This window comes from Panthera onca, chromosome A2 (genome assembly GCF_046562875.1).
Source record: "Panthera onca isolate mPanOnc1 chromosome A2, mPanOnc1 haplotype 2, whole genome shotgun sequence".
Lineage (NCBI taxonomy): Eukaryota > Metazoa > Chordata > Mammalia > Carnivora > Felidae > Panthera > Panthera onca.
Genome location: NC_138340.1, coordinates 131,335,141 through 131,362,263, shown reverse-complemented (window position 1 = coordinate 131,362,263; position 27,123 = coordinate 131,335,141). Strand labels below are relative to the sequence as shown.

Genomic DNA, 27,123 nt, shown 5'->3' with positions numbered 1-27,123 from the left:
TTGTTTTTGTTTTACTGTAGTTTTTAGAAAATGGTAATTTTTCAGTATCTAACTAGCTTAAACATTTATTGGTTCACATTCTTCTGTAAAGAACAACTTTCCTTTTGGCTGTGTCAGTACGACAGCAACATCCTAAATAAATTCAGGATTTCTTTGCATTTCTTTCTGTCCTTAAAACATTACCTATTGAAATTATTATAGTCAGAATGTTATGTTAAGAAGCTACTGATTTTTTTTCCCCTCCCTGTTACTTAATATATAGCTAAGTTCCTTAGTTTTTCCTCTTTCTGTGTTTTTAACTACCCCTGTGATTTAATTTTACTTTTTGAATATGTAAAACATTGACTTTAAAAGTCTGAACTACAAAGTAGATACACAAAGGAAGGTATACTTAGATGTCCCATACTTTGCTTAAAACATCCACCTAGTTTCCAGATCCTCTGAGGTTTTGTTAATTCTGGTTTTCCATTCTGAGTTTCTTCTTGCAAAAACGAAAGGAATAATATCCTTTCAAACCAGTTTACAGAGATCTTTCTTTTCTGCTTCTTTAAAAACAAATGGATGACTTTTTTTGTTGTTTTAATGTTTATATATTATTGACAGAGACAAAGCATGAGCATGGGTGGGGGGGAGGGGGGCGGGGCAGAGAGAGGAAAAGACACATAATCTGAAGCAGGCTCCAGGCTCTGAGCTGTTAGCGGGGCTGGAATTCACAAACTGCAAGATCATGACCTGGGCCGAGGTCGGACACTTAACCGACTGAGCCACCCAGGTGTCCCACAAATGGATGACTTTTGACACACCTTCTCAAGAACTGAGAGAGCAAGCACTCAGAAGCAGTAAGACTACAGAATATTTGAACAACATGATTAACAAACTTGCCCTAATGGCCAAATATAGAAAGTATACCCCAGAACTGCAAAGCAATATTTCAACTGTACATGTAACTTTTGTAAAAATATTTTATAAAAATTTATAAAACAGATGTCAGTAAGATTCAGATCTTTGAGGGGCGCCTAGGTGGCTCAGTCGGTTATGCGTCTGACTTCACCTCAGGTCATGGTCTCGCAGTTTATGGGATTGAGCCGAGTGTCAGTTCCGAGCCTGCTTGGGATTCTCTCTCTCCCTCTCTCTCTCTGCCCCTCCCCTGCTCATGCATACCTGCACACTCTCAAAATAAACTTTAAAAACAAATGTTGAGGGGTGCCTCGGTGGCTCAGTGGGTTGAGTGTCTGACTCGATTTCTGCTTGGATCATGATCCCAGGGTCATGGGATTGAGCCCTGCCTCAGACTCTGCACTGAGTGTGGAGCCTGCTTTAAGATATTCTCCTTTTCTCTCTCTCTCTCTCTCTCTCTCTCTCTCTCTCTCTCTCTCTCTCTCGGCAATAAGAGACTGTTAAATACAAAGAATAAACTGAGGGTTGATGGGAATGGGGGGGGGTGGGGAAAATGGGTGATAGGCATTAAGGAGGACACTTTTTGGGATGAGCCCTGGGTGTTATATGTAAGTGATGAATCACTGGATTCTACTCCTGAAGCCAAGACTACACTGTATGTTAACTAACTTGAGAATAAACTTAAAAAAAAAAAAAAAAATTCTCTCTCTCCCTCTCTCTGTCTCTGTCTCTCTCTCTCCCTCTCTCCCTCTCCCCTCTGCCCTGTCCCCCACTCTTGGGCTCTCTCTCTGTGTGAAATAAAAAAAATAAAATAAATTTTTCAAAATGTTGGAAATTTCAGAGTATATTCATTTTTTTTTAAATATACCTGACACACAGTGTTACTTTAGTTTCAGGTGTATAGCATAGTGATTTGACAACTTTATACCTTATGCTGTGATCACAAATATGCCTACCATCTGTCACCATGCAATGCTATCACAATACCATTGACTGTATTCCCCATGCTATACCTTTTATCCCTGTGACTTATTCATTCCATAACTGGAAGCCTCTGTATCCCCACTGCCATTTCACTCATTTTACCCATTCCCCTTGCCTTCTCTGGCAACCATCAGTTTGCTCTCTGTATTTATGGGTCCATTTCTGTTTTTGTTTATTCATTTGCTTTTTAGATTCCACATATAAGTGAAATCATGTGGAATTCATCCTTCTCTGTCTGACTTACTTCACTTAGCTTAATACCCCCTAGGTCCTTCCATAGTGTCACAAATGGCAAGGTTTCAATCTTTTTTATGGCTAATATTCCTGTGTGTGTGTGTGTGTGTGTGTGTGTGTGTGTGTGTGTGTGTGCACGCCACATCTTTATCCATTTATCTACCAATGGAAACGGGAAACAGGTTGCTTCCATATTTTGGCTACTGTACATAATGCTGCAGTAAACATAGGGGTGCATTTTTCTTTTCAAAAAATTATTTTCATATTTGGGTAAATACTCAGCAGTGGAACTACTGGATCATATGGTAGCTCTATTTTTAATTTTTTGAGGAATTTCCTTACTGTTTTCCACAAGGCTACACCAGTCTGCATTCCCACCAGCAGTGCACAAGGGTTCCTTTTTTGTCCACATCCTTGCCAACACTTGTTATTGTTTTTTTTTTGATTCTAGCCATTTTGACAGGTGTTAATAATAGCTCACTGTGGTTTTGATTTGCATTTCTCTAATTAGTGATGTTGAGCATCTTCCAGATGTCTTTTGGTCATCTGTATGTCTTCTTTGGAAAAATGTCTCTTCAGATCCTCTGCCCATTTTTTAATTGGATTATTTGTTTTTTGGTGTTGAGTTGTATGCTTGAGGAGATGTATCTACAAAAATATTGCTTGGACCAATGTTAAAGGGTTTACTGCCCAGGTTTCCTTTGGAGGGTTTTATGGTTTCATGTCTCACATTTTAGTCTTTAATTAATTTTGAGTTTATTTTTGTGTATGGTGTAAGAAAGTTGTCCAGTTCTATTCTTTTGCATGTAGCTGTCTAGTTTTCCAAATATTTCTTAATGAGATGGTCTTTTTCCATTGTATATTTTTTGCTTCTTTGTTATAGATTAATTGACCATTTAAGCTTGGGTTGATTTCTGAACTCTTTTTTCTTACAGTGATCTATTGTCTGATTTTGTGCCAGTAACATACTGTTTGATTACTACAGCTTTGTAGTATATCTTGAAATCTGGGATTATGATACCTTCAGCTTTTTCTTCCTTCTCAAGATTGTTTTGGTGATTCAGGGTCTTCTGCGGTTCCATACAAATTTAGTATTTTTTGTTCTAGTTTGAAAAATGCTTTTAGTATTTTGATAGGGGTTGCACTGAATTTGGGATCGCTTTGGGTAGTATGGATGTTTTAGCAGTATTCTTCCATGGTTATGAAGTATCTTTCCATTGGTCTGTTTTATCTTCAGTTTCTTTCATCATTGTTTTATAGTTTTCAGAGGACAGGTCTTTCCCCTCCTTGGTTAAGTTTATTTCTAGGTATTTTATAGTTTTTGTTGTGATGGTAAATGGGATAGTTTTTCTGCTATTTTATTAATAGTGTAAGAAACATAACCAATTTCTGTGTATTAATTTTGTATCCTAAAACTTTACTGAATTCATTTATTCTAGTAGTTCTTTGGTATAGTATTCAGGGTTTTTTATTTATACTGTCATGTCATCTGCAAATAATGAGAGTTTTGCTTCTTCCTTACCAGTTTGGATGCTTTTTATTTCTTTTCCCTGTGTGATTGCCATGGCTGGGACTTCCAGTACTATGTTGAATAAAAGTGGTGAGAGTGGACATCCTTGTCTCCTTCTTGATCTTAGAGGAAAGGCTTTCATTTTTTCTACCATTGAATATGATGTTAGCTCTGGGTTTTTCATATGTGACCTTTATTATGTTGAGGTTTTTCCCTCTAAACTGACTTTTTTGAGAGTTTTTATCACTAACAGATGTTGAATTTTGTCAGATGCTTTTTCTGCATCTATTGAGATAAGATTTTTATCCTTTTTGTTGATGCTCTGTATCATGTTGATTTGCTGATATTGGAGCATCCTTGCAACCCTGGAGTACTTCCCACTTGATCATGGTGAATGATCCTTTTGGATTGTTGAATGCAAAGATTTGCTAATATTCTGTTAAGGATATTTGCAGCTGTTTATCAAGAATGTTGGCCCATAGTTTTCTGTTTTTGTAGTGTCTTTAGTAATTCTGGCCTTGTAGAATGAATTTGGGAATCTTTCTTCCTCATCAGGTTTTTGGACTACTTGAAGAGGAATAGATATTAATTTTTCTTCAAATAATGGTAGACTTCACTTGTGAATCCACATAGTCCTTGACTTATGTTTATTGGGAGTTTTTTTTTTTTTTTTTTTTTATTGCTGACTGAATTTTGTTACTAACAATCAATGTATTCCGATTTTCTATGTCTTGCTGATTCAGTTTTGGAAGATTGTGTATTTCTAGGAATTTATCCATTTTTTTGTAAGTTGTCCAATTTTTGACATATAATTTTCCTAATATTGTCTTTTGTTTCTCTTTCATTTCTGATTTATTTGAATCCTCTTTTTCCTGGTAAGTCTGTCTGAAGGTTTATCAACTTCATTTATCTTTTCAAAGAATCACCTCTTGGTTTTATTGATGTTTTCTTTTGTTGGGTCTCTTTAATTTATTTCTGCTCCAATCTTTATTATTTCCTTCCTTTTACTAACGTTGGCCTTTGTTCTTTTTCTAGTTTCTTTAGGTATAAGGTTAGATTGTTTCTTGTGGTATACCTGTGTCACTCTAAATGTCCTTTTAGAACTGCTTTCCCTGTATCCAGATTATGAACCATTGTATTCTTGTTTTCATTTTGCTCCATATACCTTTGATTTCTTTATCAACTCATTGGCTGTTTAGTAGCATGTTGTTTAATCTCCACTTGGGTTTTTTCCAGTTTTTTTCTTGTGATTTCTAGTTTCATACCTTTGTGGTCAGAAAAGATGCATGATATGATTTCAATGTTAAATTTATTGAGACTTGCATTGTGGCCCAACACATGATCTGTCCTGGAGAATGTTTCCTGTATACTTGAAAAGAATGATTATTCTGTTGTTTTTAGATGAAGTGTTCTGTGTTTATCTGTTAAGTTCATCTGGTCTCATGTGTTACTCAGAGGTTTTTTTTGTTGATTTTCTGCCTGGTTGATGTATCCATTGGTGCAGGTAGGGTGTTAAAGTCCTATTGTTACTATGTTATTCTCAGTTTTTCCATTTATATATTCATATTTGCTTTATGTCTTCAGGTCCTCCAATGTTGAGAGCATAGATAATTACAATTGCTAAATCCAGTTGTTGGATTGACCCCTTTATCATTAGATAGTACCTTTGTGTTTTGTTAGTCTCTGTTTTAAGGTCTACTTTGTCTAATACAAGTATTGGTACCCATGGCCTTCCCCTCCCCCTACCCCCCCCCCCTTGCTTCCATTTGCATGGAATTTCTCTTCTCATCCTTTCACTTTCAGTCTGTGTGTAAATCTAAAGTGAGTCTCCTGAGGGCAGCGTATAGATACATCTTGTTTTTTATCCATTCCACCATCCTTTATCTTTCAGTTGATGCATTTAGACCATTTACATTTAAAGTAATTATTATTGATAGGTGTCTCCTTATTGTCATTTAGTTAATTTTTTCCTGGTATTTCTAGTTCTCTCTCTTTCCTTCTTCTTCTCTTGGTCTGTTTGTGACTGAAGACTTTCTGTAGTATTCTTGATTTTTTTCCCTTTATTTTTTGTGTAACTATCATAGATTTTGTGTTTGTGGTTACCGTAAGGTTCATATAAAGCATCCTAAGTGTTTAACAGTCTTAAGTTAATGGTCACTTAAGTTAGAACACATTTTAAAAGAACTTTTTACTACCCCCCCACCACATTTTATATATATGTTGCCATATTTTACATATTTTTATTGATAATTTTCTTCTTATGGCCTCTTCTTTTCCACTTAAAGTATTCCCTTTAACATTTCCTATAAGGCTAGTTCAGTGGTGATAAACTCCTTTAACTTTTGTTTGGGAGACTTTCTTTCTCCTTCAATTCTGAATGATAATCATGCTGGAAAGAGTATTCTTCATTGCAGGTTTTTTCCTTTCAGTTCTTTGAATATAAGGATTGCCTTATGGGGTTTCCATTATATATAACTTTTTGTTTCTCTCTTGCTTCTTTTCTCAGTCTTTAACCTCTAACATTTTAATTACCACATGTCACAGTATGGACCTCCTTTATGTAATCAGCAATGAAGCATGAAACTTTTAAAAACATTTATGCAAGAAAGAAGAATGTCACATAAGCAAATGTGTAGTACAAAACTATATTATTTAGGCATGTGGCCATAGGTTAAGACTGTAAAAGGAAATGAAGAGTATGATTACCATGAAAATCAACATAGTGGCTACCATTACATGAAGGGCTGAGGGATGTCATCAGGGAGTGTCATGCTTCCAGGGTGTAGGCAATGTTTTATTTCTTGACCTGGATGGTAATTACTTGGATGTTGACTTTGTGATTATTTAAACTGTAAATATGCTTGATGCAAATAAAAAATTAAGGAGCTAAACCAAAGAATTTGAAATGAACTTAGAGCATACTGATAATTAATAAGTCCATGGTACTGCTATTGGTGGTTGTTATCATAATGTTGAATTAACTTGAATGATTTAGAATACTCCATCCAGATAGAAAATTTAATTTACAAGAAGCACTTTTTAAGAGACTATCAGAAATGTTTTGCTATCCAGTTTACCAGAACCAACTATTATATAATTTAATATGAGAAAAATTCTACTTTTACTATGTTCAGGAAGATCACTAGTGGATGAGCCACAAAAAATTCCATCTGTGGCATTAACAGCTAACAATATTTACCACTTTTTGAGCACTTGCCATGTGGCAGATATTGGTCAAGTATTACAAATGTGTGATCTCATTTAATCTTGGAAATAACTCATTAGTGTGGGTACCCCATTAGTGTGTCCCCATATTACACGTGTCAAGGGCAGAATCTGGTTTTGATCTTAATCTCTCTGATTCCAGAACTCTTGTTCTTAGTCCCTATAATCTTGAGGCTAGGGTTATCTAATACTGTATATATAATGTTACTATTGTTCTAGATTTTCATTTATTCTAACTTGTTATGATTTGGGTATTCAAGTTTTTATCAATTTAGCAACAAACGTCAGCTAAATACCAGGTATTTCTGTGGCCGCTATCTACTGGATCTTTTGCTCTGTTTAGCAGCTTGGAACCTGTGCCACAGGAGTTTACTGGCCTTACTTCCTTGAACCTAATGTATTGCACTATTTCAAGTATTACCAAACTGAATTCTCAACTTTACACATTTTTTGTGTTCTATGCATCACCCAAACTACATACTAATTTGTTTCCTGAGTGGCTGTAGTACATGAAATTACGTCTTGAGCCCTATGAGCAGCTCTTTTCACTGGTGGAGTTGCTAGCTATTCCTTTCAAGAACTAACATTCATCTGGAGGTCATTGTCAGAAGTATTGAGGTTTTCTACAGATACAGAAAATGAAGGGCCTCTTAGTTAACTTCCTGTTATAACCCTAGACCCTTATAGCTCTTCTTCACATGAGTTTTTAAAATTTATTGACAAAAATATTTTAATTAGTTCATATTGTTTTTATGTTGCTATACACTGCCATGTACTCTGTGAAATGGTGAGTATGGCCATTTCTATAAAATGTTAGGACATGAAGCTCTTGGTAAAAAATGTAATCCCTAGTTCTTGCATTCCTTTTCTGGAAAAAAAAATCAACCTTGTTACTTTAACTTCTGGTACCTTTTTCAGCTTAACCTTCTGTCAATAGTTTAATGTCTCCCAGTGGATCCAAAGGAAAATGGTAGCCAAGATGTCAGGAAGAGAACCTGTACAGGTTTTCTCTACCCTTACATTTCAAATCAAGATTCTATTTTTACCCAATTATTCTCCTATATTTTATTTTTCCAGTATGTTCTCATAAATCTTGTAAAGGAAATTGTATTATCACTGGAAATGGCATATTGTCTCCTGCTTAATTTTATTATTGCTTTACTGTCTGAACACTGGGAGTGTGGGCTTGGGTCCAATAAAAAATCCACTGTTTTCTTTATTCTTAATTGCTGCTACATAGATTGTTATAAAGTTGGTTGCCTGCATTGAGTATCATAGTTATTTCTGATTTCGTTTACCTTCTTTTTCTACCATTTTTTGGGCATGAGCACACAATTAAAATTTTTCCTTCAAAAATATGATTTGTGATTTCCTCTTTGATCTCTTGTAATTTACAGAGACAAATTAAACTGAAGTCCAAAGATATTATTATTGACTAATGAGATTTGATTGGTGAAGGCATTCTTTATCTGTAAGGAAAATTTTCAAAGAGTGGTCTCGGGATTTTAGACACTTGAGGATTTCTGTGGGTGAAAAATTATTTTTACAATAATACTAACTTTATTTATTCTTTCTCTCATGAGTATAGAGTTTTCCAAACTATAGGGTGTGTGATGTTACAACAGCCTGAACACAAAAGCCCATATGAGAATTCATCTGTCTTCTATTATGCCAGGCATTAAAGAGACTTGAAAAAATGTGAAACATCTCTTCATTTTTTATTATCTTTCTAATCTAGATTTTTCATTTAAGGAGTATAATATACATTTTTAAAATCCCATTGCTTATGTTAAATTGTTTTTTCACTATTCAGTTTTCATATGGTATTATTGGTACCTACATCCCACATGTACGAAAGGTCTGTAGGTCCTCAGTTATGTTTAAATGTGTAAAAGGATCTTGAGACCAAAAACTTAGTCAATGATTTACCTTATTTTTTTCTCAAATGTTTGAATTTTTTTCTTATATTTGGTTTTATCCTATAAAAGGCAAACTGAAAATAATCTATTTTTAGGTTGCTACAGACCTCAGGAAAGATCAGATTACTTGATGTTGGCAGCTGCTTTAACCCATTTCTGAAGTTTGAAGAATTTCTAACTGTTGGCATAGATATTGTACCTGCTGTAGAGGTATGCATAGTTCTATTTTGTTTTGAGACTTGAAGATCTTACGCATATACTTACCAAGAAAAAAGCATTGTCTTTACATTACTGAAATAGCAAGTATGTTTCCTATGCACAAGTTGATAAATTTTTAGTCAAAAGCGAATTCGTATTCCATGAAAATTGTTGAGCATTTAGTTGACAAATATGGTACTGGTTAAAATAATACTGGCTTTTATTTTGTTTCCTGGTGGTCTATTTTTGTAATCAAGAGACTAATAAATTGCAAAGATTTCCAGGTAGCTATAAGGTTTGGGCTTTTTGTTTGTTGTATTTATCCTTTTTTGAAGTGTACTGTGAAATGGAGCCATTATGGAATAATGTCCAGAGCAAGGACTTTGGAGACCATCAAAACTTTATTAAATCGCAGCTATTTGTACATAGATGAAACTAAATTGTTTTCTCTACTTTTAAAATAGTTTTTCTCTTCATGACATAATTTGTTTGCCATTTTACTTTTGATAAAGCATTACACACCAAAAATTGACAAATTGAATTTAAAAAAAAAATGTCTTAATGTTTATTTTTGACAGAGAGAGCAAGGGAGGGGCAGAGAGAGACAGAGAATCTGAAATAGGCTCCAAGCTCTGAGCTGTCAACATAGCACCCGACCTGGGGCTCAAACTCACAGACCATAAGATCATGCCCTGAGCCAAACTCGGAAGCTTAACCAACTGAGCCACCCACGTGCCCCACAAATTGCATTTTTAATGTTTTAAAGAGAGTATGTGTTACAGTGTAAACTGGGTTAGGGATTGGTTTTCAGTCTGCTATATGCCTCGCACCTAGGAATGCCTAGTACATGAAGTACTCATTAAACACTTCTTGAACAAAATAATGGAATCTTATGTTCAACCTGGGATTCCATCTCTGAGCCTCTTTCCTCATCTGTATGGTGGAGTTAGTGATGGAGCACATTTCATAGCACCATTGTAATATGTACTTGAGAAGAAGTATTTAAAACACCTAGCACAGTGCCTGTTACTTAAGTGAGTGCTAGATGGTTGCCATTATTATTGAAAAGTTCCTGCATGGAGATTCAACTTTCATTTGAATTTTTTCTTGAATTTTTAATGAAGAAATGCTAATAAAACTTACCATTATCTCTACTTCTGAAAGGTGGACAAATGTTTGCTTTATGGTAAAACAGCTGTTCTTAGCTTATGACTGCAGAGAATTCCTGTGCCTTCAGGAGCTATACTGTTAAAATATATTGGGCTTTGTACATGGATTTTCTTCTTTCCTGAAGACACACATTAGAGATGTCCTTTAGGGACCCATTTGCTCTAAACCTTGGGCTTAAATATTAAATTTGTTTGTAGATAGAGCTATAAACTTTCAACTGTAAAGTCACTGGGGTAGGCAAAAGAACTAACTATACAGAAGTTCAGTAGTAGCATCAGGCTTCCACAGTTCCAGAATGCTGTAACTAATTTTAAGATGAAGGGCCTTTTACTTCCAGTCAAGATGGAGTAACCTACCTCAAACAACACAAAGTGGACAAAATACACACAATAATTTACAAGTCATTTGATATCAGGTAATAAAGGACAATGATCAGTGAGAGACAAAAATAAATGATTTGAGCCCTACTATTGTACCATCATTCGGCCTTTAGAGTGTCTAGGACATGACCCAGAGAAGGAATCCCAAGCAGGGCCCAAATGTTTCCCTGAGTTGTGGGGACAGAGCTGAGAGTCCTGGGGAGAATAAGGCAGCTAGGGTTCCTAGGAAAGAGTACCAATTATATGAGAGCTGCACAGAGGGGAAAACTCCAGAGACCTGGAGGGCCAAGAGTCCTCCTTGAGTTCTCAGCTGAGTACTCATCAGTTTATGACATGAATGAGAAAACTACAAGAGACTTTAAGTACCACTCGGAAAGGGTAGAGGTTTTAGTGCCTGGTACTCACATAGGGTGGAAATAGTACCTGTTTCCATCAGCCACACTGGAAACCTAAAAAATCACAGTGCATTGGGTCAAGTACAAAGAAGAATCTTGCCTGAGTACCAGAAAATAATTAGCTTTAGACTGAATAATGTTCTAGTCCCACCTAACAAATCATAGAAGACCCCAAAGGATCAAAGTGTTTCCAGGTAATTTAACTGCATCCCAGAACAAAGCTCAAGAATATTTATAGCAGTACAATGCCATCCAGCACCCAGAAAGGTAAAAATCCACCATGTTGGACATCCAATAAAGAAATAGGCAGCCATAGGACCCATGGCGAGGAGATAAATCAATAGAGACCAACCCTAAACTGACAGAGATGTTAAAATTAGGAAACAAGGACATTAAAATAGGCTCAGTATGCCTGTATCCTATATGTACAAAAAGTTTAGAGACACAGAACATACTTTAAATACCAAATGTAACTTCTAGAGATAGATACTATCATACTCTGCCCTCTTGATCTCCTGGCTCTGTAGGCTAAAGGATCATGTGTTCCTTGTACCATGGCAATGTAATAGTATAGTCCATATCACCCAGAAAGGAGCTCATACTCCCTGTCTGGCACCTCAGTTTTTGTGACCACTGTCAGAGTAAATCTCTGTATCACCTGGCTCTGGTGGCCAGTGAAACTTAACACTCATGGGTCCCACAGAACTGTTATCAATGAGGAAAGTTCCTAAACAGCTGTCACCCCTAGGGCACAGCAAGAGGCATCAGACCCAGGAGCTCAGTTTTACTGTGAAGGAAGATTATTAGCTAATCACCACGACTGCAGCCTGAGTGGCAGACTTCTAATTAAACACAAGTCATGTGGCTGACTATAATCCTTTCCAGAGATTTCTGAGGGTGGGCACTGTCTTTGAGCTCAGTCTCTGCTGTGCTAAGTGCCATGGTCTCCTGGAGGGGAGCTATACACACATCTATTGTGCCAGTTTTTGCAGCTGCCTCCTGGGGAACACCCCTTGGTCACCTGGCTCTGGGATGGGGGTAGAGGACTTGCATTCTTGGGTCCCATGAGACCCTGGCAGTTGGAGAGATTGTTCTTGGCAGGTTAGCAGGCTCCCACCCCGAGAGCACTGCACAGACAGCAGACTGAAGCACATTCCCCAATATTTCTGTGAAGGAGACCTCTTTGCTTCTTCTGGGGCTTTAGCCTGGAGACCTGTTTCAGGTTTGGCACACATTTAATGTCAAACAGACATGCTCTCAAGAAACATAGACTGAGGATGCCATCTTGCATTCCCCCTCTACCTCGCTCCACCTCACTACTGTCACCCAGAAAAGACCTTACACACTCATCTGGAGCCCTGATCTCTTTGCCACCCGGGGGATGCCTCCAGATTGCCTGGTTCTCAAGGCCGGAGGGGGCTTACATTTGTGGTCCCACAGGACTGTATATATTTGCATATTTTTAAAACCTGATGCCTGAAGGTCTGGCTTCTAGTCAGCCTGAATCTAGGTGCTGAGATCATCCCCCACCAAGACACTGACAGGTCTTAACACATCCTCAACTACTGGGAGCTATTAAAAATGTAATAGGCTGCTTGGACAAGCATAAAGGTTTGAAAGACAACCAAGATCTGAGGCAGGGTTGAATAACAAGTTTCATCTCCTAATAAGACCACCCCTTCAAGACTGGCTTCAAGAGGCTATGGTGTCATCTGCTATATAGAAACCAACAGAGTCAAGTAAAATGAAGAAAGAGAGGAATACATTCCAAATGGAAAAAAACAAGTTACAAGTACAGGAGGAAAATATTAATGAAATGGAGATAAGTAATTTAGATTCATTGTCAGGTAAAGTAATGGTCATGAAGATGCTTACCAAACTGGGGAGAAGAATGAATTAACACAGTGAGAACTTCAACAAAGAGACGGAAAATATTAGAAGATACCAAGTAGAAGTCACAGAGCTTTAGAATATAAATACTGAATTAAAAAATACACCAGAGGCATTCAACATGAGACTAGAAGTAGCAGAAGCATCAATCAACTTGAAGACAAGGCAGTGGAACTCACACATTCAGAGCAGCATAAAGAAAAAGAATGAAAAAAAGGAGATAATATTAAAAGCAGCAAGAGAAAAACAACTTACTACATACAAATGAACTCCCTTAAGTCAAGTCTATAAGCAGATTTTCCAGCAGGAACTTTGCAGGCCAGATGAGTGTAGCATTTTATATTCACGGGACTGAAAGAAAAAATATTGCCACCCAAGGACTTTACCTGGCAAAGTTACCATTCAGAAGTGGAGAAGCCATTACAACACTGATGAAAAAAATTGGAGACGACACATACGTTGGGAGAGCAAATATTGTTTAAACATCTACACTACCGAGAGCAATCTACACATTTAACGTAATCCCTGTCAAAATACCAACAGCATTTTTTCATGGAACTAGAACAAAGACCCCTAAAATTGTACAGAACCACAAAAGACCTGAATAGCTAAAGCAGTCTTGAAAAATAAAAATAAAACTGCAAGTATCACAATTCCAGCTTCAGGTTATAGTTGAAAGCTGTAGTAATCCAAACAGTGATGTACTGGCATATAAACATAGACACTCAGATCAACAGAATACAATAGAAAAACTAGAAATAAACCCACAATTATGTCAATTAATCTTTGACAAAGAAGGAATGAACATCCAATGGGAAAAAAAGTCTCTTCAGCAAATAACATTTGGAAAATTGGAAAATTACATGCAAAAGAATAAAACTAGACAACTTTCTCATTATACACAAAAATAAACTCGAAATGGATTAAAAACCAAAATGTGATACCTGAAACCATAATTAAGTTCTAGAAAAGACTATAAGCAGTAATTTCTCTTATGACATCAGCCATAATAACATTTTTCTAGATTGGTCTCCTAAGGCAAGAGAAACAAAAGCAAAGGTAAACCAGTAGGACTACATCAAAATATAAAGCTTCTGCACAGTGAAGGAAACAATCAACAAAACTAAAAGACAACCTACTGAATGGGAGAAGATATTTTGCAACAAATTCCATTAATGGTTAGTACTCAAAATATAAAACTTATACAACTCAACACCCAAAAAATAATCCAATCAAAAAATGTGCAAAAGGTATGAACAAACACTTCTCCAAGAAGACACACAGATGACCAACAGACACATCAAAAGATGCTCAACATCACTTACAAGGCAAATGCAAATCAAAACTACAATGAGCTATCACCTCACACCTGTCAGAATAAATTGTGGAAGCAGCCCAAGTGTCCATCAATAGGTGAATGGTCAAAGTGGTGTGTGTATGTTTGTGGGTATACATACACACACACACATACATACATACAATAGAATATTAGCCATAAAAAATGAAATCTTGCCACTTGCAACAGTGTGCATGGAGCTAGTCAGAGAAAGTGCTAATGCAAAATAAACCAGTCAGAGAAAGACAAGTACCATATGATCTCACTCTTATGTGGAATAAGAAACAAATGAGCGAAGGAGGAAAAAAAGAGAGAAAGCAACAAACCTAGAAACAGACTCTTAACCATAGAGAACTGACAGTTGTCAGAGAGGAGGTGGATGGATAGGCAAAATAGGTGATGGGGATTAAAGAGCCACTTATGAAAAAAATAAAGCATTTTGGGGATAATTGAGGACATTTGGGTATGTACTGCATATTTAAAATCAACAGTAAATGTCTAGGTGTGAATAGAAAAAAAAAAAGGAGAAAGGGAGTTTTCCAGACCAACAAAGCTAGAGGAGTTCATCACCACTTACCTGGCCCTTGAAGTTATGTTAAAAGAACTTCTTTAGGGGCGGGCGCCTGGGTGGCTCAGTCAGTTAAGCATCCGACTTCGGCTCAGGTCATGATCTCGCGGTCTGTGAGTTCGAGCCCTGCATCAGGCTCTGTGCTGACAGCTCAGAGCCTGGAGCCTGTTTCTGATTCTGTGTCTCCCTCTCTCTCTGACCCTCCCCGTTCATGCTGTCTCTCCCTGTCTCATAAGTAAATAAATAAATAAATAAATAAATAAATAAATAAATAAATAAATAAAACTTCTTTAAACTGAAAATAAAGAGCACTAATTAGTATTTTAAAAATATGAAAGAATAAAACTCACTGCAAAGGTTAACATATAGTAAACATAATAGTTTAGTCACTTACAAAGTATGAAGATTAAAAGACAAAAATGGTAAAAAAAAAAAAAAAGTGTGATTATAATAGTTAAAGGGCACACAAGATTTAAAGATACAAAATGTGGTATGAAAATGTAAAACATGGGGATGAGTAATCATGTTAAGCTTCACAATGGGATCAACCTTAAGTTGTCAACTTAAAATAGACTCTTAGAGACCTGAGTTGCTGTATGTAATCTCATAGTAACCACAAAGCAAAAATTTATACTAAATATACGAAAGAGAAAGAAAAGAAAATAAGCATACCACTAAGAAAGTCATCAAACCACAAAGGAAGAGAGCAAGAGAAGAAACCAACAGAGTAGAACTACAGAAAACCATAAAATTATCAAAATGGAAATAAGCACACACCTATCAATAATTACTTCAAATGTAAATGTACCAACTTCTCTAGTAAAAAGACAGATTGGCTGAATGGATTAAAAAAAAAAAAACACTCCAATAAAAGGCAGAGACTGTCAAATTGAGTAAGAAAATGAAACAACAAACAAAAACAATGGCCAAATATATTCTGTCTGTAAGAAATGCACTTCAGGGGTGCGTGGGTGGCTCATTTGCTTAAGCCTCCAGCTTTTGATTTCCACTTAGGTCATGATCTCATGGTTTGTGAGTTCAAGCCCTGCATTGGGCTCTGCTCTGGCAGTACAGAGTCTTTTTGGGATTCTCTCCCTTCCTCTCTCTCTCTCTCTCTCTCTGCCTTTCCCCCTGAGCTCTATCTCAAAATAAATAAAACTTTAAAAAAATGTACTTATAAACATACAAATAGATTGAGAGGCTAAACAAAAAGAAAGTTCATGTGGCTACATTATAATCCGACAAAGCAAATGACAGAGCAAAGAATATTACCAGCAATAAAGAGGTTATTTCAGAATAATAAAAAGGTCAACTCATCAAGAGTACAGAATAATCCTAAACATTCATGTACCTAAAAACAGCTTAAATACATAAACCAAAAACTGATAAAATAGCAAGGAGAAATAGACATTTATAAAATTATAGTGAGATATTAATACCCATGTCTCAATAATGGATATAAAAATTACAGCATCAAAGAAGAACCCATCAGGGAAATTAGAGTATATTTTGGAATGAAGAGAAATAAAAACTTAAGAGATCAGAATGCATATGATGTCACTAAATCACTGAAGCACTACCTAGGGGAAAATTATAGCCCTGTACACCTTTATTAGAAAATAGCAAAGGTTTCAAAGCAATGACAACAAATTTCCAACCAGAAACAGACAAAAAAGGCACACTAAATTCCAAGTATAAGAAAGAAAACAAGTTATCAGACCAGAAATCAAGGAGATAGAAAACTTGGAGATAAACACCTTGGAAAATTGATAAAAGGAAAAGCTAGTTCTTTGAGAAGTTAAACAAAATTGATAAACCACTAGCCATAATAAGAAAAAAGAAGTTATATCATTACTGATTTTACCAATAATAAGAGGATAAAAAGGAGATATTGTTAACAATTTTATGCCAATAAATTCCACAACTTAAATGAAATGGAAAAATTCCCTGCAAGACATACTACCAAAGTTTATTCATGAAGAAATAAATAACCTGAATGGCCCTAAATGCATTAAAGAAATTTAAATAGACAGTTAAAAACTTGTCCAAAAAAGAAAATTTCAGGCCTACATGGCTTCACTGGTAAAATCAACTAACAGTAAGGAAGAAATACCAATTCTACACAAACTCTTTCATAAAATTGAAATGGATGGTATATTACCCAACGTCTTCTAAAAGGCCAGAGACTTTATGAACATACATGCAAAGTGTTCTATACAAAGTTATAACATGTTGAATGCAACTGTATTTCAAAGCAGGTAATGTATCATGACCAAGTTTTGTTTGCAAGATTGGTTTAACTTCAAAAAACTATTTTTTCACCTTAGCACACTAATATAGATCTCAATAGACATAGGAAAAACATTTGATAAAAATCCAAACATTCTTTCCTTATGAAAACTCTCAGAAGGAATTCAGCTGAATTCCGTCACCCTGGTAAAGGCTGTCTGAAAAATCTACAGCTAACATCATACTTAATAAAATAAAAATGCTTTCCCCACTAGAACAAGGAAAGAATATGTACCTTCGCCACTTCTATATAGCATTCTCTGTAAATTCTATCCAGTGCAATAGAGACAGGAAAAAAAAAAAAAAAAAAGGCAGTAATAGGCATCAAGATTGGAAAGAACTAAAACTATTTATTCATGCATGACATTGAACATATATTATTCTATGGAATCTAGAGAGAAGCCAATAGAATAAATGAGTTTAGCAGAGTTGCAAGATAAAAGATCAATATACAAGAGTCAACTGTGTGTATACACACACAAACTCACCTACACACACTAGCCACAATCAATTAGAAATTAAACATAATACCATCTACAATAGCATCAAAAATATGAAATACTTAACATATAAAATATTTCACATAAAGCTGATAAAAGATGGGAGAAAACATATTGCAAACTGTAAGTTATTTTAATGTTTTTAATGTTTAATTTTGAGAGAGAGAGAGAGAGAAAACGATTGGGGGAGGGGCAGAGAGAGAGACACACAGAATATGAAGCAGGCTCCAAGCTGTCAGCACAGAGCCAGCCCTGGGGCTCGAACTCATGAACTATGAGATCATGACCTGAGCCAAAGTGGGATGCTTAACTGACTGAGGCACCCAAGCGCCCCAAAAACTGTTCATTATTGAGAGAAATTAAAGAAGACCTAAGTAAGTAGAGAAATATACCATGTTTATTCATGGAAGAACTCAATATTATAAATATGTCAGTTTTCTCAATACCTATTCATAGATTCAGGGCAATCTTGATCAAAATCCTAGCAGGCTTTTTTGTAAAAGTTGAAAAACTCTAAAATTTGTGAGGAAATTCAAAGAACCTAGAATAGCTAAAACAACTTTTTAAAAGGACAGTGTTTGAGAGTAACACTACCTGACTTCAAAATTTTAAAGGTACAGTAATCAAAACACTGCAGTATTGGTGTCGAGAGTATCAATGAAGTATAAGAGAGGGCCCACAAATAAGACCAAATTTATGGACTACTAATTTTCAACCTAGATGGAAAAGATAGCCTTTTCAACAAATGGTTGGAACAACTGAATATCCATATACAAAAGAAAAAAACTTTAGTCCATACCTCACACCATATACAAAAATAAACTCAGATTATGTACTTCAATGTGAAACATACGGCTATAGAACTTTCAGAAGAAAACATTGAAAAACAAAACTTCCTAACATTGGGTCAGGAAAAATTTCTTAGATATGACACCAAAAATAGTCCATTATTAAGGAATAAATTATAAATTGGTCTTCATCACAATGTAAAATGTTTCCTCTTCAAAGACTGTTAAAAGAATAAAAGACAGCCACAATCTGAGAGTATTTTTTTTAAATATGAAATTTATTGTCAAATTGGTTTCCATACAACAATCAACAAAACTAAAAGGCAACCAACGGAATGGGAAAAGATATTTGCAAATGACATATCGGACAAAGGGCTAGTATCCAAAATCTATAAAAAGCTCACCAAACTCCACACCCGAAAAACAAATAAACCAGTGAAGAAATGGGCAGAAGACACGAAGAGACACTTCTCTAAAGAAGACATCCAGATGGCCAACAGGCACATGAGAAGATGCTCAACATCACTCCTTATCAGGGAAATACAAATCAAAACCACACTCAGATATCACCTCACGCCAGTCAGAGTGGCTAAAATGAACAAGTGAGGAGACTGTAGATGCTGGAGAGGATGTGGAGAAACGGGAACCCTCTTGCACTGTTGGTGGGAATGCAGACTGGTGCAGTCACTGTGGAAAACAGTGTGGAGGTTCATCAAAAAATTAAAAATAGATCTACCCTGTGAACCAGCAATAGCACTGCTAGGAATTTACCTGAGAGTATTTTCAAGTCCTACATCTGATTAAGAACTCGTGTCCAGAATAACGAACTCTCAGAGCTAATAAAACAGGTTTTTTTTTTTTAAATGTAAAGCAACCCAATTATTAAGTGAGCAAAAGATTTAAATAAACACTTGACCAAAGAAGATATCCAGATGGCAAATAAGTACATGTAAAGAAGATAAATATCACTACCTATTAAGAAAATGCAAGTTAAAACCACAGTATACCACTACACACCTCTGTTACAATGATTTTAAAGTGTAAAAGGCTAGCTATCCCAGGTGTTGATGAGTATTTGGAGGAACTGGAATTCCCATACACTCCTGGGGGGAATGAAAAACTGTTTACTTTTGAAAACAGTTTTGGAGTTTCTTTAAAAGTTAAACATACACCTACTAGTATATGATCCAGCCACGCCTTTCCTGGATACTTACTCCAGAGAAATGAAAGCATGTCCATTGAAAGTCAAACAGGAATATTCATAGCAGCTTAAGTTAGAATAGCCAAAAGTTAGAAATAGCCCAGATGTACATAAACAGTATGTGAAGAAACTGTGATATATTCTTGATGCAGTAGCATACCTTACAGCAATTAAAAAGGAACTGTCAATACATGTAAAACAGTGGATGAATCTCAAGAAAATCGTACTAGGTGAAAGAAGCGAGACAAATCAACAATACATTATTGTGTCTTATTCCATTTATATAAAATTCTATGAAATACAAACTATAGTGATAGAAATCACATGAATGATTGCCTAGTGGTGAAGAAGAACAGGAAGGGTACAAGGCAGGGATTATAAAGGCTCATGAGGAAGTTTTCAGGAGGTGTTAGGTCTATTCATTAACTTAATTGTGGAATGGTTTCATGAATGTTTAAATGTCAAAAACTTATCAACGAGTACCTTTTAAATATGCTTGTGCATCAGTTAATACTTGTTTGTACATCAGTTATACTTCAGTAAATAGCAAATCGAAGAAAAACATACATCTTTTTCTGTGTAATAGAACTTTACATCTCACTTTGCCTAATCTGTAGTGCACATACATGACCGGCTTGTCCAGCTACTAGCAAGAATAAGGCACTATTCTATGAAAAGGGCAACTAATTTTTATCTAATTTTAAATTTTTATTCTGGGTCATTTTCATGGAGTTGTAGTATTCAGCAAATTATGCAGTGCTGTTTATTCCCTTAGTTGTGGTGTTTCCCATGGCCATTGAAGTTAATTTTAATGTGTTGTTTTAAACCAGGTATTAACTTTTTGATAGAATAAGTATAATAATTAAAATTACTTTTAAGATAGTTAATGGTTTCAAAGACATTTTTCATTATTTCAAAAGTTTTGGTGTTCTTTTACCAATTTATAATGCCCCTTTCTTTTATTATCCTCTTTGATGTCCTTGATTCATCTTTATTTCATGGTATTTCTTGTTTAAAGTTTTTACAATGACCTGTTTTTGATAACTGTAAATGTTGAAGTGAATGTAAATATGATTAAGTTTAGATAAATCATTCCTGTAAACTCTTATGCAAATTAAATTTCAAATTGTTCAACAGAAATATTTAGTTTTTTAATGATGAATACAAGTTCTCCAGGCTTGATTACTCTTCAAGATTATTGTGAGTAAAAGTTTAGGTTCAGTGTCTGTACAAGTGGAATAATTTAGAAGGGAAAGGTTCAAAAGTAAAGGTTGGATTATGTAGAAATGCTGTGAAATAGTTCGGTGTAAAATCTGTGTAATAGGATGAAAGTAATTTTCAAATTCTTAATGAGTCCTTTTTTCCCTTTCTGCAGAGTGTATATAAATGTGACTTCCTGAACTTACAGCTTCAGCAGCCACTCCAGCTTGCACAGGATGCTATAGATGCCTTTTTAAAGCAGCTGAAAAACCCTATTGATTCTCTTCCTGGAGAACTTTTCCATGTGGTTGTTTTCTCTCTCCTTCTTTCTTATTTTCCATCACCTTACCAACGATGGATTTGCTGCAAGAAAGCCCATGAACTGTTAGTGTTAAATGGTTTATTGCTTATCATCACACCTGATTCCTCCCATCAGAACCGTCATGCTATGATGATGAAAAGCTGGAAGATTGCTATAGAGTCCCTGGGCTTTAAACGTTTCAAGTATTCAAAGTTTTCACATATGCATTTGATGGCATTTAGAAAAATCTCCCTAAAGACCACAAGTGACTTGGTTAGTAGGAACTACCCAGGGATGTTATATATTCCTCAAGATTTCAACAGTATAGAAGAGGAGGAATATTCTAACCCTTCCTGCTACGTTCGATCAGATATAGAAGATGAACAACTAGCATATGGTTTCACAGAGCTCCCTGATGCTCCATATGACTCAGATTCTGGAGAAAGTCAAGCCAGCTCTATTCCTTTCTATGAGCTAGAAGATCCCATATTACTTTTAAGTTAATATCAAAGTAAAAGGCCCTTTCAGTCCAGACTCCTAAACTAATTGCTTACACTAATCAGAAATACTAACATGAACTCAGTACTTAAAACCTGGTTTGCATAGAAAAAATGCAAAGGTTTACAGAGTTTGCTATTTTTTTCTACTTCTGGATTTTAAAATTTATTCTTATATAGAAAGCTTAAAGTTTCATGCAGAGTGACTCCTGTCATAGCAGAAACCACTGTTACTTTAGCATTTAGCACTAAGATATCATAGAAAGGTACCTTTTTTTCTTTAGTGCTATTGTGAAAAATGAAGCATAACTTGCTATGTATTTTCCCTTTTTTAATCTTCTCAGTGTTGACTTTAAACCATTGCAATGAGAAAAGATATGTAGAAAGCTGTAGCTTGCACTTTGATGACTCACAAGTTAAATGTGACACAGATAGATTGGTTTAGTTGTTTTGTGATGCACTTACTCTCTTTTCTAGCTAAATTGTTATCTGTTACAGAAAGCCATTTTCTGTTCAGTTTTGTCTGATGACCAGCATTTCTTCAACTTTTTAGAATTCATCTTTTTTTTTTTCTCTCTCTTGCTCATTTGGCAGCAGACACTTGGGGAAAGATTTCTAATCTTTCTAGTCCCCCAAGTATTTCTAATCCCCCAAGTATTCTAATTCCATTAGTACAAGACAATAAACACCATTGCCAAAGTAGAATGATATATTCATATCTTTCATATTGATTTAGGCCTTGGTGTTAAGTGTATCTAACTGTGATAATTCACTCTTTTTTTAATTTAGGTTTCATTTCCAGAATTTTCTATTTAAGCAAGGGGCAATACTCAATCCTGACCTGAAACACCTTGGTGAAAGGGTTTGCACTTGTCAGAGTTTATGTTCTGTCTAGACCAACCATGTTAGGGTCCTCACCTTTCCATTAAGGAGGTGGCTGCACTACTAGTCTGGAATTACATAGAAAAATTTTAAATTAACCCTCTGCTAGTGAGCTCATAACATGGTTTTGACCTTTCGGTATTCTAATTTCTATCAGAATTCTAGCAGAAAATTTTCTTTGAATACATAAACCATTAGTTGGCTGTGGGAATTTTCCCTTTCCACAATAAGTGACTTTCTGTGTTTCTGAATCAGAAGCAAGTGATTAAGGAGAAAATTATGTCCAAACAAGACAAGATTAGTTTAAATAGCTGAGAACATTTAGTCCACATTGTCTTGTCAGCCAGCAATTGTCATGTAAACTATCATTTTTAAGAGTGCCACTGTGTGGATTTTTTTTCAAGTGGTTGATACATTAAAATTACCTCATACTGAGGTTTTTGCACTGAAATATCACAGTTTCAGAATTCATGGTTAATGTTGTGTGTGTGTATGTTTGTGTGTGTGTGTGTGTGTGTGTGTGTGTATGTATTTTTAAAGGAAACTTGCATTTTCAATAGTTGATCCTAAATTTCATAAACTGCACTTCTTTGGTAAAACTGACGTTTTGTGCTTATTGTGAGTTGCCGTAGTTAACTTTGAATGTCAAACTTTATTTAGAAATACAAAATTTACCCTTTAAGATATAAATGATTGCGTATATATGCCCAATATTTCAAATTAAATTTCACATTCTAAATTAATGAAAGTTACAGGATTGTAATTAACCTACAAAGGTCAGTTGACTAAATGTAATATCGATTACTCAAATATGTGAGAAATAACATGAAATGTTTCATTTACTTTCAATAGCTTAAGAGTCAATAATTAGGATTGACTTTTCTTTCCAATTAAGCACTATGAGTCACATCTTGTAGCTCCCACAAAAGAAGGAAAAAAAAAAAAAAAACAGCATTAAGGTAACACAAAACTGTGTTTTGGTAGTACCTCTTTTACCTTACTGCCCATTTCCTTTGGTTTGGCTAAATACTATCTTAAGGGCAAAGAAAACAATGCATCTCATTAAAGTGCTTTGAAAGTAAATGACAACATTGGTTTTGAGAGGCTGGTGTAAGTATGACCTTGGAGTCAGCCTTTGTGTTACAGCTAAAATGTTGGTGCTATAAATTCCTCTGATTGTTTACAGATGTTGATTCTGCTTATGCTCCAAAGTGTGCATGATGTATTTTAAGTAGTACTTTAAAGAAAAGTCTGTTTATAAAACCTACTCCCACTTAGTATAAATTTGTTTGGATTTATAAATATCATTTGTTACTGTAAATTCAGCTTCAAATTAGGTTGGTACAGAATTTAAACTAATACATTTTCCACCAAAGCCAATTAACGTTTAAGTGTTAAAATATAAGCAGTCCTGCGGCTTGCTGCCAGATTGTATATGTAATGAGAGGAGACGTTAACAGAGCCTTCTAATACTGTATTGGTACTCCCAAGAATGATTTCATTTGGATCCAAGTTTTAAGGGGTCTCCTGTCTCACAACAGGAGTCTCCAAAAGAATTTGGAGTTTGAAAAATAAATGATCATTTGGTTAGATTCTTCAGGATCATGACTAGATCAAAAGTGGTTTATATCATAGTTGCCAAACAGTGGGAGGTGGCATACCTGAAAAATGTATGTTTGTGTTTGTTGTATTTTTTCACTTTTTGTGAACAAAGCACATTTATTAAAAATTTTAAATTTTCTAATATTCATTGTGTACTGCTTGTAACCGGAAAATTTTGTGGTCTTTGACCCATCTTACTAAATGATTTTGGAATTGGGATGCAGTTTAGAATCTGAATCACATCTGGAATTTTCCAGCTGCATTCATCTACCCAAATTTCTTAATTCCATAAATTCATTCACCAAGATCCAGAAAGTTAATTGACTACCAGATTGATAAGCAGCATGACAATACATGACAAACAAGTATTAACAAGCATAAATTCTAGTTCATTTTATGTCTACTTTCCTTGAAAATTAATGATTATATGAGAGAGAAGTGTATTAGGTATTTTAGTGCAGCAAATGGCTTTCTCATGAGATCAAACAGTTCTTTATGGAACAAATGTTTGAAATCTACACAGTATGCTGAGGAAACATCAGGATTGGGGTGGTCACAGTCCCCTGTTTCTGTGGAATTTATGATCTAATGGAGAAGAAAAGCATTCTACATGGGGTTAATACCTCCATCTAGGAATGATTGCCTACTGATAGATCTTTGACCCTGCTCAAGTCCCTTAATTTGTTTACCAAAAATGGAACAAAATACAAGAAAGTTTTAAACACAACTGTATAACAAATTACAAACACAATGCAGATAAGAGGGCTATATTGTTCATCTCTCTAGAAAAGTGCAAGCTACAAACCAATTCTCTGATGGTAAAAGGCAGGTAAAAAAAAGGGGGGGGAAATCAAGCTTTTACTTCATTTCCCCACATTTTTCTGAGCACAGTGCTGCAATGGTATTCCTCTTCAAGGGCCCACACACTAACATTTGGTTCCTTTTAGGTGTTACAAATTGTTAAATGATAGCAAAGGTGGAGACAAAATTTTCTTAATTACTAGTCCAAAACACAATGTTTTTACAAAGAATGTTCATATTATGAAAATTTGATATTTAACTTCAGTAACCTCCATGATGGTTCACAATAAAAATTTCATACCCACAATCCACTACCAATGAAAATTTCCCCAAGATTATTAGTGGTGGCCTATGTTACACAATACTCCATAAAAAATCTACAATAGCTAACAATTTCATTAAGGAACTCTAAATATTATAGAAGGAAGGAAATACTGGGTTTTCTAAGTCCTATTTTTCTTATTGGAGGAATTCATAACTACATAATTGAGAAGACTTTATCCTAAACTTTGATTCGAATGTTTTATCATCCTAAATTTAACAATGAGTTCAGTAGTTTTGTATGCATTTTTTCAACTAGAAATCTAGTTACATTTGGCACTGTTGAGTGGTAACTTTTGGTCAACATCAGCAGTGTTCGACTTACTTTGTATTTCCGTAACACTTGTTCAATGAATAGAAAGCTATTCTGCTTTTTGCAATATAAAACACTGGTTATTAATGTCACTGATGTTTATAGTAATTAGAAACATTGACAACTATTTTGTCATAGATTTTAACTATTTCTAAGATTGGATCCTTTGGTAGTACCAAGATCATACATATTTGTGTGTTTCCTAAATTAAAGTAAAATCCAAAGAATTCGGTCATAGATACTGGCTGCAGATTTGTTTCTTGAATTTGTTATAAATAATTAGAGGGCTATAAAACAAATTTGTTACTATTACTAGATTAGAATGCCCATGTAAACCATAAAAAATGGTACTGAGCCTTGCTCAAAAGACAATGCCAATAGTATTTCCTAAACCCAGGCCTATATGCAGCTCTTTAGGGAAAAAGCCAGGCGAATATACTTGTATACTTTAATTGTGTATAGGTCTTAATTACTGAAGGCAGTCACAAACAAGTAAATCCTTTAGTAGTGCCTAATATTCTATAGTTCTCTCAGCTGGTGTGGAGAAATCAGGTATCTAGAAGACTAAAATGATTTGTGGACACATTTTTTATAAAGCTATTGTAGAATCCACATTTAAGTCCTTTATATTTGTTCCCTACACCTACATCTACGAATCTTTTCTACAGCTAATGCTATGCTTTAGCTATGCCTGTTGTACCCAGGAAGAAGGATACAAACGTGGCCAAGGCCAGTATTTAGTTCTTCGAACTCCTGTAACACATAACTGGATGACAGAGTCTACAGAGACAGGTTAAATGTAAAAATTAAAGTCAACAAAAAGGACCAGTCTCCCAATTGCCATAGGCCTTTTCATTAGGAATCCAAGAATTAATGTGTTTGTCAAAGGCAAGGATGGATGAACCATTCCCTGGAAATAAGGTAGATGGATGATTTCTGGGAAGAGGAGAGGTAGGCAGACCAAATTCCTGGAGCCTTCCTGCAAGAAAAAAGATGCTTAAGGAAACAGACCTGAGACAAAAGAGGGGCTCTGTATGGCTTGGCTATAAAAACGACCCTTATGTTTTCTAAACTCACTGAAGCATTAGCACAGATTAACATTCCAGAGAGATTACTGTGGAAACAATAAGGACCTGGGAATTTCAGAGTTAGAAGAAAACATTTCGACAGGAAAGGTGATCTTTTGGAGCTTGTCTAACCACAAGTATTACCAAGATGGGGGACCCTGGTGGCCTGGAGAATGGTTCCGGCTGGAATGAGGAGCTATGGAATGGGAGTTAGGAGGTGATAAATCATCTCTTTGGTAGTGACTGGACACACAAAAACTGCTAACATCAATTTTATACTTTAAAAAGTCAAAAGATATTTTTTAATGAAATGAACAAATGTTTTTCTCCCTAAAATTCTCAAGTGTAAAAAAGGAACATTTTAACATCACTCGTGTAGAGATAGTATTATGAACAAACATAGGTGGATGATAATAACTTCTATAATTTCACTTCCCAAAGAACGTGAAATTTAGAAGAGAGCGAGCTCAGATCTTGTAAAAGGTCATTTTATTTTTTTATTTTTAAAAGATAGCAAGGCTTTTTTTTTTTTTTTTAACGTTTATTTATTTTTGAGACAGAGAGAGACACAGCATGAACGGAGGAGGGGCAGAGAGAGAGGGGAACACAGAATCAGAAGCAGGCTCCAGGCTCTGAGCCATCAGCCCAGAGCCTG

General features: G+C 35.3%; 1 protein-coding gene across 1 annotated transcript in view; it reads left to right on the top strand.

The window, feature by feature from the left end:
• Nucleotides 1–24,110, top strand: part of SAMTOR (S-adenosylmethionine sensor upstream of mTORC1) — a 90,421-nt gene extending 66,311 nt beyond the window's left edge. Inside the window, exons 4-5 of the mRNA XM_060632913.3 lie at nucleotides 8,865–8,979; nucleotides 20,860–24,110. Coding sequence (XP_060488896.1) covers nucleotides 8,865–8,979; nucleotides 20,860–21,489 — 745 coding nt within the window. The 3' untranslated portion in view covers nucleotides 21,490–24,110. The remainder of the gene's footprint in view (nucleotides 1–8,864; nucleotides 8,980–20,859) is intronic.
• Nucleotides 24,111–27,123: the final 3,013 nt, after the last annotated feature.